This window comes from Scyliorhinus canicula, chromosome 11 (assembly GCF_902713615.1).
Source record: "Scyliorhinus canicula chromosome 11, sScyCan1.1, whole genome shotgun sequence".
Lineage (NCBI taxonomy): Eukaryota > Metazoa > Chordata > Chondrichthyes > Carcharhiniformes > Scyliorhinidae > Scyliorhinus > Scyliorhinus canicula.
This window is the reverse complement of record NC_052156.1, coordinates 162928372-162941401: the sequence shown is the minus strand read 5'-3', so window position 1 is coordinate 162941401 and position 13030 is coordinate 162928372. Positions and strand designations below refer to the sequence as shown.

The 13030-nt window shown below is 49.4% G+C and overlaps 1 protein-coding gene across 6 annotated transcripts in view; it reads right to left on the bottom strand.

Moving 5' to 3' along the window:
* The window catches only part of prkcq (protein kinase C, theta), a 233340-nt gene that overhangs the window by 84502 nt on the left and 135808 nt on the right, over positions 1 to 13030 (bottom strand). For all 6 annotated transcript variants that reach the window (XM_038811892.1, XM_038811893.1, XM_038811895.1 and 3 more), the window contains 2 exons: positions 7740 to 7939; positions 2229 to 2289 (listed from right to left, as the gene is read on the bottom strand). In XM_038811892.1, coding sequence (XP_038667820.1) covers positions 2229 to 2289; positions 7740 to 7939 — 261 coding nt within the window. The remainder of the gene's footprint in view (positions 1 to 2228; positions 2290 to 7739; positions 7940 to 13030) is intronic.

Sequence of the window (13030 nt, the reverse complement as noted above, 5' to 3'; positions counted from 1 at the left end):
TCTGAACCTAACTGCAATGCTTATAAACATTTAGGAGTTAAGTTACACTCACTTCCTCTTTTACTCAGCAGAAAGCACTTAACTGCTTTTGATGTAGTTAGCAGCTGTCAATCATAGCTATATGTTTATAAACATTGTGGTTAGGTTCCCGGCAAACTACTGAGTCAACTCATTGACCCAGTGCAGCGTCACCCTTATGCATGCTTGCTGTCATGGTGGAGGGAGTGGCCCAGCAATCCCTTGGGAGGGAAGGGGCATATTTGTGTTGTGAGGGGGGGGGGGAGGGAGCCAGCCGCTAGACCTCGCTATCAGGCCACCTGCTCAAAATGGCGACCCAAAAGCGGGATTCAGAACGGAATCACTTGTGATCCCTCGCATGCAAATAGTTGGGTGGCTGGGGAGAGTAAATCGCTTGTGGTCGCTGCTCTTAGTGCCAACATGAACCGTAAGCAATTCAGCTCCGGCACGAACATTGGGCAGGATTCTCCACCGTCAGGATTCTCCATTTTGCCGGCAGTCCCGGAGTTTTCCCGACGGCATGGGGCTGCCCCACAATGGGAAACTCCATTGACCGGCCGACGAAACAGAGAACCCGACGAAATCTGGTACGGCGGGACGGAGAAAACCGGCCATAGTTTCCCAAACGGAGAATCCAGCCCTAAGTTGTAATCGAAGAAATGGTAATAAATCAAATAGTTACGTAAAGGCGGGGGTTAAAGCTGACAACATTAAAATGCTGCTCTACGATTCTGTTTGGATGAACTTCAAATCAGACCTTTGTGTTAAACTCGGCAAACGCCTTGGACGAAATGTACAATAGACAATGGCGCAGATAGCAAAAGACACCGCAAAAGCAACACTGTCCCTTGTACGCAGGTAGCCAAACCCCAATTGAAATAAACCAATTAAATTCACCACTGATGAAATTACATGGTGTGAGACGAGGTATTGACAATTTAGGGGATAAAAGGCAAGCCTTTGAATGAGAACGTTGCGAGTTCGTCATGTACTAGATGTTCCCGAGGCAGAATTTAAAATAGCTGTCGGCAAAGGAACTGGAAGACACGCTGACTCTTCAGTGACTTGATCATTCATTTGAAACTGTATTACTTATTTTGTGTTGTTAAGTATACTTCTTGCCTTTTAAAATAAAACTTTTAAAACTTTCTCATTCAATTTACTATTTGAGAACCCATCTTGAATTATTCTGCTTCGAACCAAAACATTTATTAGATTTAATTGGATTATTTTGAAGAATGAATTAAGAATTAGGAGGAATTAAAATACTCTCGATTTTTTTTTTTAGAGAAATACAGCACAGAACAGGCCCTTCGGCCCACGATGTTGCGCCGAACTTTTGTCCTATGTTAATCATAGAATTTTGGACAATTTTTCATGGCCAATCCACCCAACCTGCACATCTTTGGAAAGGATATTAGAAAACCTACACTCAGTGAAGCATAACTTTATTGAACCAATTATTTATTTTTATTTGAAATATCCTTCACCTGTTAATTAATGTTTGAATTATGCTGATTTTAGTTGGTTAGTTGGTTGGAGTAAAAGTTTTAATTTTTTAAATGATCTTTATTGTCACAAGCAGGCTTACATTAACACTGCAATGAAGTTACTGTGTAAATCCCCTCGTCGCCACATTCCGGCACCTATTCGGGTACACAGAGGGAGAATTCAGAATGTCCAATTCACCTAACAGCACATCTTTTGGGACTTGTGGGAGGAAACCGGAGCACCCGGAGGAAACCCACGGAGACACGGGGAGAACACGCAGACTCCGCACAAACAGTGATCCAAGCCGGCAATCGAACCTGGCACACTGGAGCTGTGAAGCAACAGTGCTAACCACTGTGCTACCGTGCTGCCCATTAAAAAAAGTGAACTCATGTCCTGCAGTTTTCTTTCTTTTGGCCTCATGGGAATTCCTTTCTTTTTAAAGAGTTACCGTAACAATAATAAATAATAAAAAAGGGGACAAGGAAGTTATCACATGATCCTTCAGTGGATGGAAATGCGATTTTGAGGTGAGGGAGAGAAGACCATCCAAGCGCTGAACCTCATCATGAGTTTTCATGAATTTGACCGAATGATGAATCCATACCATTTAGAGCGAAATTAATAAACAATGAAATCTCCCACTGTTTCAGGCCATGAACCTAAAGGTCACTGACGCCCTCAAACAATTATCACGAGTCATACGATCCACTACTTACCGTTTTGTTCAAGAAAGTATTTCACATTCATTAGCATTCGACCTTGGGGCTTTAGATCTAGCTGTTTTTAGAAAAGAAACAGAAGAAAGAACAGAAGAAAAAAAAGACGATTAAAGGACTAAAATATTAAGAGATTTTCACATATTTCTACAGATTTTACATTATCGGAGAGTTGTGTATAGGAGATGGGGGAAGAGAGAACAAAGATGCATTCTTAGCTTTAAAGCAGCTAAATTTCCTTCATCTGTCTTCCCTGCAAACATTTATTCTGATCAGAAAGCAAAGGGATAGTTGTATTTCAATGAATTAAAGTAGCCAGGCTATCTGGCCATGCCAACCATTCGGGTGGCCATGGATCAGTGTTCACCCCTCAGTACCCCATAAATCCAGGGAGGCCAATGATCCCACGACCAAACCGAATTCAGCAAGCTCAGGCTTCAAGAATCCCAGCATCACCACATCTAAAACCGGCAGCAATATGAATTCCTGCAGATCCCTCACCATCGGATCTGAACTCTGCATCCTGCAACTCAACGTGGAGGGACTAACTGCTGACAAGCAGCAATTAATCAGCACTCTTTGCTCAGCAACACGCAACTAATGTGATCTATATCCAGGAAATACACATTCCACCTGGCGAAGATCGATGGCTTTGACCTGACATGCCACGCTACCCATCCAAAACATGGGCGGGCCACATATGTTCAATTGATCACGGCTGACGTAGCCTACCTCTCCTCCACTGAACACATTGATATCAAGAAGATTGGTATCTTCAAAGTGGTAAATGCCTACAAGCCGCCCCAGTGCCTTTGGGACAAACATGTTCTCCCTGTCCTATAGCACCTAGCGGTCTACATCGGAGACTTCAGCCACCATCACACAGACTGTGGTTACAATGAGGTCGATGCGGATGGCACAAAACTTCAAATTGAGCCGTGTAGAATGAACTTAATCCATGACTCCAATCAGCTGGAGACATTCCACCCTGCAAGTTGGGGGAGCGACTACTCACCTGACCTTTGCTGTGTCAGCTCAACGCATGGCAACCCACTCCCAATACCATGCCAAGTCTTGCATAGCTTCTGATACAACTAGCACAGACCAACCCTGACCCACATCTACCTGCAACTACCTATCATCGCCAGCTCAAAGGAGAAGCAGTGGAACCTACGCAAAGCCAACGAGGAGAAAAACCATGAGGCACTGGAACAAAGTGTGGTAATGATACTACACTGCCCTATTCCCATAGAGGAGGAAAACAGCCAATTCTGCAAAGCCATCTACAAAGTGGCCACCAAATCCACCTCGCAGGGAGGTTGCTGATTGCACATCCCCTGCCCTGAGGAGGAATGTACAGGGACCTTACCAATCCACCTAATGCTCACTTCCCATCACGCCAGCCTGTATGGCTAAGTCCACCAAGCCGAGGGATAACAGCAGAGGTCCTGCAGCAGCAGGAATGGAACCAACACACCACCATTAAAAACCACTTCCTCATCACAGATCATACATCCCGCCCACTGGGCATCAACCTGCCATGCCAACATTGGGCACTCCTCAACCTTTCTGTGCTGGCCAAGACCCTTGTGCAGCACATCGGCACGAGTGGGGCCTAGCAGGGCACCCAGACTGCAGCCGTGGTAACCCCGAATCAATGACTCACATCACTGAAGACTACCCCCCTGACAAAATTCAGCAGAGGGCTCAGCAAGCTCCATTTAGCCAAAGCAGACGCTATTGCCCGGCTCAGTCATCACTGCACATGTTAAGAAGAAGATGTGTGTGCCGGCTTACACATAAACAGGCGCAATTTATGGAACAGTGCGACAAACCATTAAAAAGTTCAGAAGAGAGTAAAACCCTGGAATAACTGAAACAGCAACATGAGCTATAGGATGCATTCCACTGCAGCAGCTAATGCAAACACATATGTTCATTCAGGAATCAGCAATTTAACACAGGGTGTGCCAGGAGCTCTCCCCCACCCCCATTCCTCCTCCCCCCCCCCCCACACACACACACACACACACTCCAGTTCAACTCTCACAATAATTTTCCAAGGTCATCATTGAATGTTTAGCCTGGCTTTCTCCTATCTTCCCGACGGTTTCCATGCACCTTTAAGCGGGAAGTGCCAACCACAACCCATTCGGTATTTAACTATTGGGGGTGGGGGGGGGGGGGGGGGGGGGGGAGGGGGGGGGGGGGATTAGGCTGCTCGCAGTGGACTTTGGTCAGGTTCCTCTTCACCACCCTTCATCGTGAGACTGACTTTCCATTTGCGGGTCTGTCTGGCAGGGACCAAACTGACTCATTCTCTGCATCACCAGACTGCACCGACCAGCAGGCAGATCTAGGATTGGAAATTCACGTCAAGTTGCTCAGGAAGCACCTGCACCATGGCAGCCACGTCGCAGCCCTGTCGCAGCCACGTCGCAGCCACAGTCCATTTCTGACTGGAAACCATAATTCTGGCCGCAATCAAACATCCCCCCCTCCCCTGTGGCCGACAAGACTCAGCTGTTGGTTAGTCTGAAGACTCTGGCTGAATGTTGAATGATGTCCATGAATTGCAGGTTCACAACTACTCCAGAATTCCAAGTGGTCCTCTTGGATTTGAGGGCACCGCATGATTTGCATTTTACAGATTGGATTCCCGCTTTCAGCCAGGGAGCTTGACTGACAGGAAGGCAGGTGCATGGAGCAGCTGGGGTGAATTGACCCTGTGGGACTTGGGAAATCAGTTGGACATTGAGGCTCTGACTGGGGAGGGGGAATGAGCTGGTGGTAAATTAAATTAAACCACAGGTACAACTGACCTGAAATCGTGATTTAAAACAAGCATTTTTAGGATTCTATTCAATTCAATGTATAATGGTCAGCTTCTTTATGATGTCTCGGAGTGGTTGCAGGACATTCTGGTCCACCCACGTCGATGCTACCATCAAGAAAGCACAACAGCACCTATACTTCTCAAGAAACTAAGGAAATTTGGCATGTCCACACTAATTCTTACCAACCTTTACAGATGCACCATAGAAAGCATCCTACCTGGCTGCATCACAGCCTGGTACGGCAACTGCTCGGCCCAAGACCGCAAGGAACTTCAGAGAGCCGTGAACACCGCCCAGTCCATCACGCAAACCTGCCTCCCATCCATGTACTCCATCTACACCTCCCGCTGCCTGGGGAAAGCAGGCAGCATAATCAAAGACCCCTGCCACCTGGCTTACTCACACTTCCAACTTCTTCCATCAGGCAGGAGATACAGAAGTCCGAGAACACGCATGAACAGACTCAAAACCAGCTTCTTCCCCGCTGTTACCAGACTCCTAAACGACCCTCTTATGGACTGACCTGATTAATACTACAGTCCTGTGAGCTTCACCCGATGCCGTCATTTATGTAGTTACATTGTGTACCTTGTGTTGCCCTATTATGTATTTTCTTTTTAAGTTATTTTATTTTCATGCACTAAATGATCTGTTGAGCTGCTCGCAGAAAAATACTTTTCACTGTGCCTCGGTGCACGTGACAATAAACAAATCCAATCCGGACGGGAGGGTGAACAGCCAGTGCTCATGGTACATATTGGTACAAATAACTTGGGTAAAAGAATGCTTCACAGCTCCAGGGTCCCAGGTTCGATTCCCGGCTGGGTCACTGTCTGTGTGGAGTCTGCACGTCCTCCCCGTGTGTGCGTGGGTTTCCTCCGGGTGCTCCGGTTTCCTCCCACAGTCCAAAGATGTGCGGGTTAGGTGGATTGGCCATGCTAAATTGCCCGTAGTGTAAGGTTAATGGGGGGATTGTTGGGTTACGGGTATACGGGTTACATGAGTTTAAGTAGGGTGATCATTGCTCGGCACAACATCGAGGGCCGAAGGGCCTGTTCTGTGCTGTACTGTTCTATGTTCTATGTTCTAAGGGATGAAGTCCTAAAAGTAGAATATAGGGAATTAGGAAGTAAGTTGAAAAGTGAGACCTCGAAGGTGATGATCTCAGGATTACTGCCAGTGCTACATACTAGTCAGAGCTGGAATGGCAGGATATTTCAGATAAATACATGGCTGAAGAGATAGTGTGAGGGGGGGGGATTTCAGATTCCTGGGACATTGGGACCGGTTCTGGGGGAGATGGGACAAGTGCAAACTGGACAGGTTACACCTGGGTAGGACCGTGACCGATATGCTCAGGGGAGTATTTGGTAGGGTGGTTGGGGAAGAGTTCAAACTAAAATGTCTGAGGGATGGGAACCGATGCAAGGAGTCAGGGGAGGGGGCAACACCTCAGGGGAGGGGGCAACACCTCAGGGGAGGGGGCAACACAAACAAGAACAAAAGACAGGAGTGGGAATAAGAAAAGTGATAAGACAGGGAAATCAAGGGCCAGAATCAAACAGTGAAAAATAATGGGAATGGGACAAGGAATGTTAAAAAGACAAGCATGGGGGCTTTGTACCTTAATGCATGGAGCATTCACAATATTCAATATTCTCCCAATGCCTAGATGAGTGCAATTCCAACAAAAAGGAAGAATCTCAACACCATGCACTGTCGTGATATGTAGAATGTAGGGAGCGTAAAGGGTTAACAAGATGATGCGCATGTATCTCCACACTAGATGTAAATATACTGTGACTTTTGGGATTCTGGGAGAAGGTGTTAGTGAAAGGTTGAGATGTGTTAATTGTATTAGAGAGAGTTTAGGCAGCACAGTGAGATAAATTAGATTTCTGTAGCATATATTTAATCCTGATATTTTCTGAGCTATTACTTAGCAAGGTTGTGTGAATCGGTTAAAGTAGTGTCAACAAACTAGCACTGTGAGAAATACAGAGATACAGAATTAAAGAATACTTGATATTCTTTGTCAGCACTATGACTTTTGACCACCTCGAGGAACTCAACAGGGAACATCACATCCACCACCTTTAACATTCAGTCCCTCGCCATTGTACAGTGGCTACAATGTGAACCATCTACAAGGTGTACTGCAGCAACTCACCAAGCTCCTTCAATAGCACCTTCCAAACCTGTGACATCTACTGCCCAGAAGAATCAGGGCAGCAGATACATGGGAACACCACCAACTTCACAAGTCCCTCTCCAAGCCACACATCACCCTATCGCCGTTCCTTCACTGTCACTGGGCCAAAATACTGGAACTTGTTCCCTAACAGCATCATGGATGTACCTAGACTACATGGACTGTAGCGGTTCAGGAAGAAGTTTCACCTCCGCCTTTTCAAAGGCAATTAGTGACGGGCATCAAATGCTGGTGTTTCCATCAGTGCTCACACTCCATAGATAAATGGAAAATAAAGACTCATTGACCAATTTGAACAATCCTTCCGGATGCCATTCCTAAAGCCCATTCATTCCCATTACAATTTTTAATATCTATCTGAGCAGGAGCAAGGATCTCCGTTTAATATCTCATCTGAAGATCATGTCCTCTGCCAAAAGAATAATATATCAACAGCCAACCAGTCAAGTATTAAAATCTTACCCAGATGTCTGCATTTCCTTGATTGCGTTTACACTTCTCTGCCAGAGAATTCAACTCCACTGTGGTTTCGGAGATCAGCTCGACAGTTTTGTCCTTGATGAGGATGTGCATGACTCGACCCTTGTTGATGTGTGCGTCAAAGGTGCTGTTCCAAGGAGGGTACATGGTGGGCTTCTTCTGCATGAAGATCTGTCCTTTTTCTGTTGAGGTATTCACACATGTTAGAGTGAGTGAGGCACAATGCACACAGTGAGTAAAGAAGACCCACAGATTCTCAAGTACAGGTCGAAGAATGGATACTTCTCAGTATCTAACTTTGATTCTGAAACAGCAACAACTTTTAGAGTCTTTAACATAATAAAATGCCCCAATGTGCTTCAAAGGAGCGCTATGAAACAAAATGTGACACTGAGCCTCGAAAGGAGACATCTATCTAACCGTAGTCAGAGTAGATTTTATAAGGCGACTTCTCTCCCATTTTCCTATTATTTTATACGTTCTTCCAAGGAAACCATGGAAGGTTGAGTGTTAGTGTGCGGTGGAGGACGGGTGGGGTATGTGTAGGGGGGGGGGGGAGTGCGGTTTGGTATGCGGTGGGGGTGGGGTAAAGGTAGGGGGGTGGGGCTGAGGGAAGAGGAGGTTGGAGGGCCAGCGTTGGTATGTGGTGGGGGGCTGGTTGGGCGGGTAGGTTATGGATAGGGGGGCTGGGAGTTGGGGGAGAGGATGGGAGCGCGGTGTTGGTGTGCAGTGGGGAGGTGGGTGGGTGGTGGGGTGAGGGTAGGGGGACTAGAAGTTGGGGAAGGAGTGGCATGATGTTGTGTGCGGTGGGAGGTACGGTGCTGGTGTGTGGTGGGCGTGGGTGGGGGGTGTGGTGCTGGTGTGTGGTGGGGGTGGGTGGGGGGCGTGGTGCTGGTGTGCGGTAAGGTGGGTGGGAGGCGTGGTGCTGGTGTGCGGTAGGGTGGGTGGGGGTACGGTGCTGGTGTGCGGTAAGGTGGGTGGGAGGCGTGGTGCTGGTGTGCGATGGGGGTGGGTGGGGGTACGGTGCTGGTGTGCGGTAAGGTGGGTGGGAGGCGTGGTGCTGGTGTGCGATGGGGGTGGGTGGGGGGCGTGGTGCTGGTGTGCGGTGGGGGTGGGTGGGGGGCGTGGTGCTGGTGTGCGGTGGGGGTGGGTGGGGGCGTGGTGCTGGTGTGCGGTGGGGGTGGGTGGGGGTACGGTGCTGGTGTGCGATGGGGGTGGGTGGGGGGCGTGGTGCTGGTGTGTGGTGGGGGTGGGTGGGGGGTGTGGTGCTGGTGTGCGGTAGGGTGGGTGGGAGGCGTGGTGCTGGTGTGCGGTGGGTGGGGGTATGGTGCTGGTGTGTGGTGGGGGTGGGTGGGGGGTGTGGTGCTGGTGTGCGGTGGGGTGGGTGGGGGGTACGGTGCTGGCGTGCGGTGGGGGGTGTGGTGCTGGTGTATGGTGGGGGTGGGTGGGGGTACGGTGCTGGTGTGTGGTGGGGGTGGGTGGGGGTGGGTGCTGGTGTGCGGTGGGGTGGGTGGGGGGTACGGTGCCGGTGTGCGGTGGGGGTGGGTGGGGGTACGGTGCTGCTGTGTGGTGGGGCGGTGGGGGGTACGGTGCTGGTGTGCGGTGGGGGTTGGGGGGTACGGTGCTGCTGTGTGGTGGGGGTAGGTGGGGAGTACGGTGCTGGTGTGCGGTGGGGGTGGGTGGGAGGCGTGGTGCTGGTGTGCGATGGGGGTGGGTGGGAGGCGTGGTGCTGGTGTGTGGTAGGGTGGGTGGGAGGCGTGGTGCTGGTGTTTGGTAGGGTGGGTGGGGGGTGTGGTGCTGGTGTGCGGTGGGGGTGGGTGGGGGGGTGTGGTGCTGGTGTGTGGTAGGGTGGGTGGGGGGCGTGGTGCTGGTGTGTGGTAGGGTGGGTGGGAGGCGTGGTGCTGGTGTTTGGTAGGGTGGGTGGGGGGCGTGGTGCTGGTGTGCGGTAGGGTGGGTGGGAGGCGTGGTGCTGGTGTGCGGTGGGGGTGGGTGGGGGGTACGGTGCTGGTGTGCGGTGGGGGTGGGTGGGAGGCGTGATGCTGGTGTGCGATGGGGGTGGGTGGGGGGCGTGGTGCTGGTGTGCGGTGGGGGTGGGTGGGGGGCGTGGTGCTGGTGTGCGGTGGGGGTGGGTGGGGGGCGTGGTGCTGGTGTGCGGTGGGGGTGGGGTAGGAGTAAGGGGCTGGGGGGTAGGTTGTGGAGGGGCAGCTTTGGTGTGCAGTGGGGGGGGGTGAGTGGGGTGTGGGGGCTGGGGAGGGGGTGAAGGTGCAGTGTTGGTGTGCGGTGGGGGGGGGTGAGTGGGGTGTGGGGGCTGGGGAGGGGGTGAAGGGTGCAGTGTTGGTGTGCGGTGGGGGGTGAGCGGGGTGTGGGGGTTGGGGGTACAGTGTTGGTGTGCAGTGCGAGAGTGCCTTGCCCAATTTGGAACCGTAAAATCCAGCCAGTATAAAGCTTTTCTCACTCAATTTATTTTCCTCCAAGTTATAATAATCTTTGGTAGCAGATTGGAGAGCATGCAGACTCCGCACAGACAGAAACCCAAGTTGGGAATTGAACCTAGGTTCCTGGCACTGTGAAGCAGCAGTGCTAACCTCTGTGTTACCAGCTTTCTCAGTTGAGGGAGTGGCTATTCTTTCCTTTCAGTTCCAACAATAATGCTGTCCGTCAACTGACCAGTGAGAAGCTTCACCCCTCGCATCCCTGGGTTCCCCTGTCTCTGTGAGCAGGAGCATGAGACCAGCCATCTCCAAACATTAGCCCGGTTCAGCTCCAGAAATCTACAGAGCACTGGTGGAGAAATTCAATCTTTAATCTCTTTATGTGGCACAAATCTTCACCATCCAATTCCCTGTATTTCCTCACAGATCGGTACCAAAACAAACTAGATATCAATGTACGACCTGAAGTTACTATGAATTGGGATAACAGTTCGATTGCTTTACCTATTTATTTGAAATTTCCCATTTGTTTTAATTTAGTGAATAATAAGAGGAATTTCTCATAAACGTGGTACGAGTTCATATTCTTACAAGGGCAGCACGGTAGCACGGTGGTTAGCTCTGTCGCTTCACAGCTCCAGGGTCCCAGGTTCGATTCCCGGCTTGGATCACTGTCTGTGCGGGGTCTGCATGTTCTCTCCGTGTCTGCGTGGGTTTCCTCCGGGTGCTCCGGTTTCCTCCCACAGTCCAAAGATGTGCAGGTTGGGTGGATTGGACATGCTAAATTGCCCTTCGTGTCCAAAATAGATTGGGTGGGGTTACGGGGATAGGGTGGAGCTATGGACTTGGGGAGATTGCTCTTTCCAAGGGCCGGTGCAGACTTGATGGGCCGAATGGCCTTCTTCCGCACTGTAGATTAATTCCCAGTGTTGTTGGTAACATCCATAGTATTGTTAAAGTGTCCGAGTAAATTGCAGTCAAGCAGAACTTTGTCCATCTTCCAGCTCCATTCAATTATCTCCAATAGGGAAAGTTCAACTTAACGGCTACCATTTGAACCTTAAGATCATTCACTGGTATTATTTCTCCAAGAGAAATGTTCCAAAATTTAACTGAACTACTTTTGTGCTGTCAGTGTGGATGCCAGCTGAGTACTGATAACATGCAAAATTCACAAAGTAAGGATGAATGATTCTGGCATCATTACCGAGAAATATCTGCAGTGGGTTACTGGGAAATGCTTATCCAGCACGCTCTCCATTCCAGCTAATGCTAACCACAAAAGGCAAATGACGAATCCCCTTAGACAACACCTCTGAGTTTGCATTGAAGTAACAACAATTCTGGTAGTTGGCAGCTATGCCAAGCGCTTTTGTATTCTCAGCACCAATGGGGTTTTTGCCATCACTCTGGTCACACATCTTTAAGCCACTTGAGAAGTGTCAGCATTTTGTGGCTAGACTTCCAGAAGATGCATATTGCAGGAATAGGCAGAAGTGCCATTTTTAACAAAACGCAGTACACCCCAAGTGTCTCCGTTCAATTGCTGTCAAAGCAGGAACCACTTGGAAAATTGTACAAGTTGCATTTGCTGACTTGTCTAAGTGTCACATTTTATAGAACCAAAGGCTGACCTCTAGATCTTGGGACGGTACCAGAAATTAAACTCAACCAGGCCCCTACGACAGGCCTCAGGGGCTGGTTAGGGCAGAGGAAGAATAAAATGGATCAGTCAAAGCATCTCCTCCGAGAGAATCCGAGTGTTTGTACGGGGGACATTGGGGAAAGACAAAATGGAGCTCGAGTCCGATGCCCCTGCAGCCGACAAATCTGCTCACAGTCACTCGTCCACACTGTCCACCGCAGGCACTGGATACAGAATGTCGTCTTGTATGGGTTATCACTTTGAGGGAGGATGGGGGATAACTGGAGAGGGGAAGATTAAAACTATTTGAAGCCTTTTTTCAAAAAAATAAACACTGGTTTGGCCTCAACTGGAGCATTGTGCTCAATCCTGGGCAGGGCCATGGCCAAAGATAATAAGCCCTGGTGCTTCGCCCATTTCCAGGACCCTAATACCCCCCCCCCCCCCCCCCCCGCAAACCTCCACTCCCCCCCTGCCCATTTCTCCCATCTTTAACCCTCTCCCTCACTTCCTCAGGTGCCCAGAACTGGGAACCATAGCCATAGTGGAGCTGGACAGGTTTAAACCGTTTTATCAAAACTTCTTGGTTTTTGTACTCTATGCCTGTATTTAGAAATCACTAGCTTTCGGAGCACAGCTCCTTCCTCAGGTGAATGAGAGGTGAGTCATTCACCTGAGGAAGTAGCTGTGCTCCGAAAGCTAGTGATTCGAAACAAACCTGTTGGACTTTAACCTGGTGTTGTAAGACTTCTTACTGTGCTCACCCCAGTCCAACGCCAGCATCTCCACATCATGTATTTATAAAGCCGATTTGAAAGATCAGGTTTAAGTCGGATACACTTTACAACCACTGCTTTGTCAGACAATAAGATGCAACCTGGTCGTTCATATTATGCAACCAGCTCTGCTTTTTTTGCACCAGGCCCTAGCAATATCCAAACAGCTTAAACAACATCAAATGAAATGAAATGAATGAAATGAAATGAAATCGCTTATTGTCACGAGTAGGCTTCAATGAAGTTACTGTGAAAAGCCCCTAGTCGCCACATTCCGGCGCCTGTTCGGGGAGGCTTGTACGGGAATTGAACTGTACTGCTGGCCTGCCTTGGTCTGCTTTAAAAGCCAGTGATTTAGCCCATTGTGCTAAACCAGCCCCTAAACCAACATCCAAAATGCTTAAACTTCACAAGCACTGC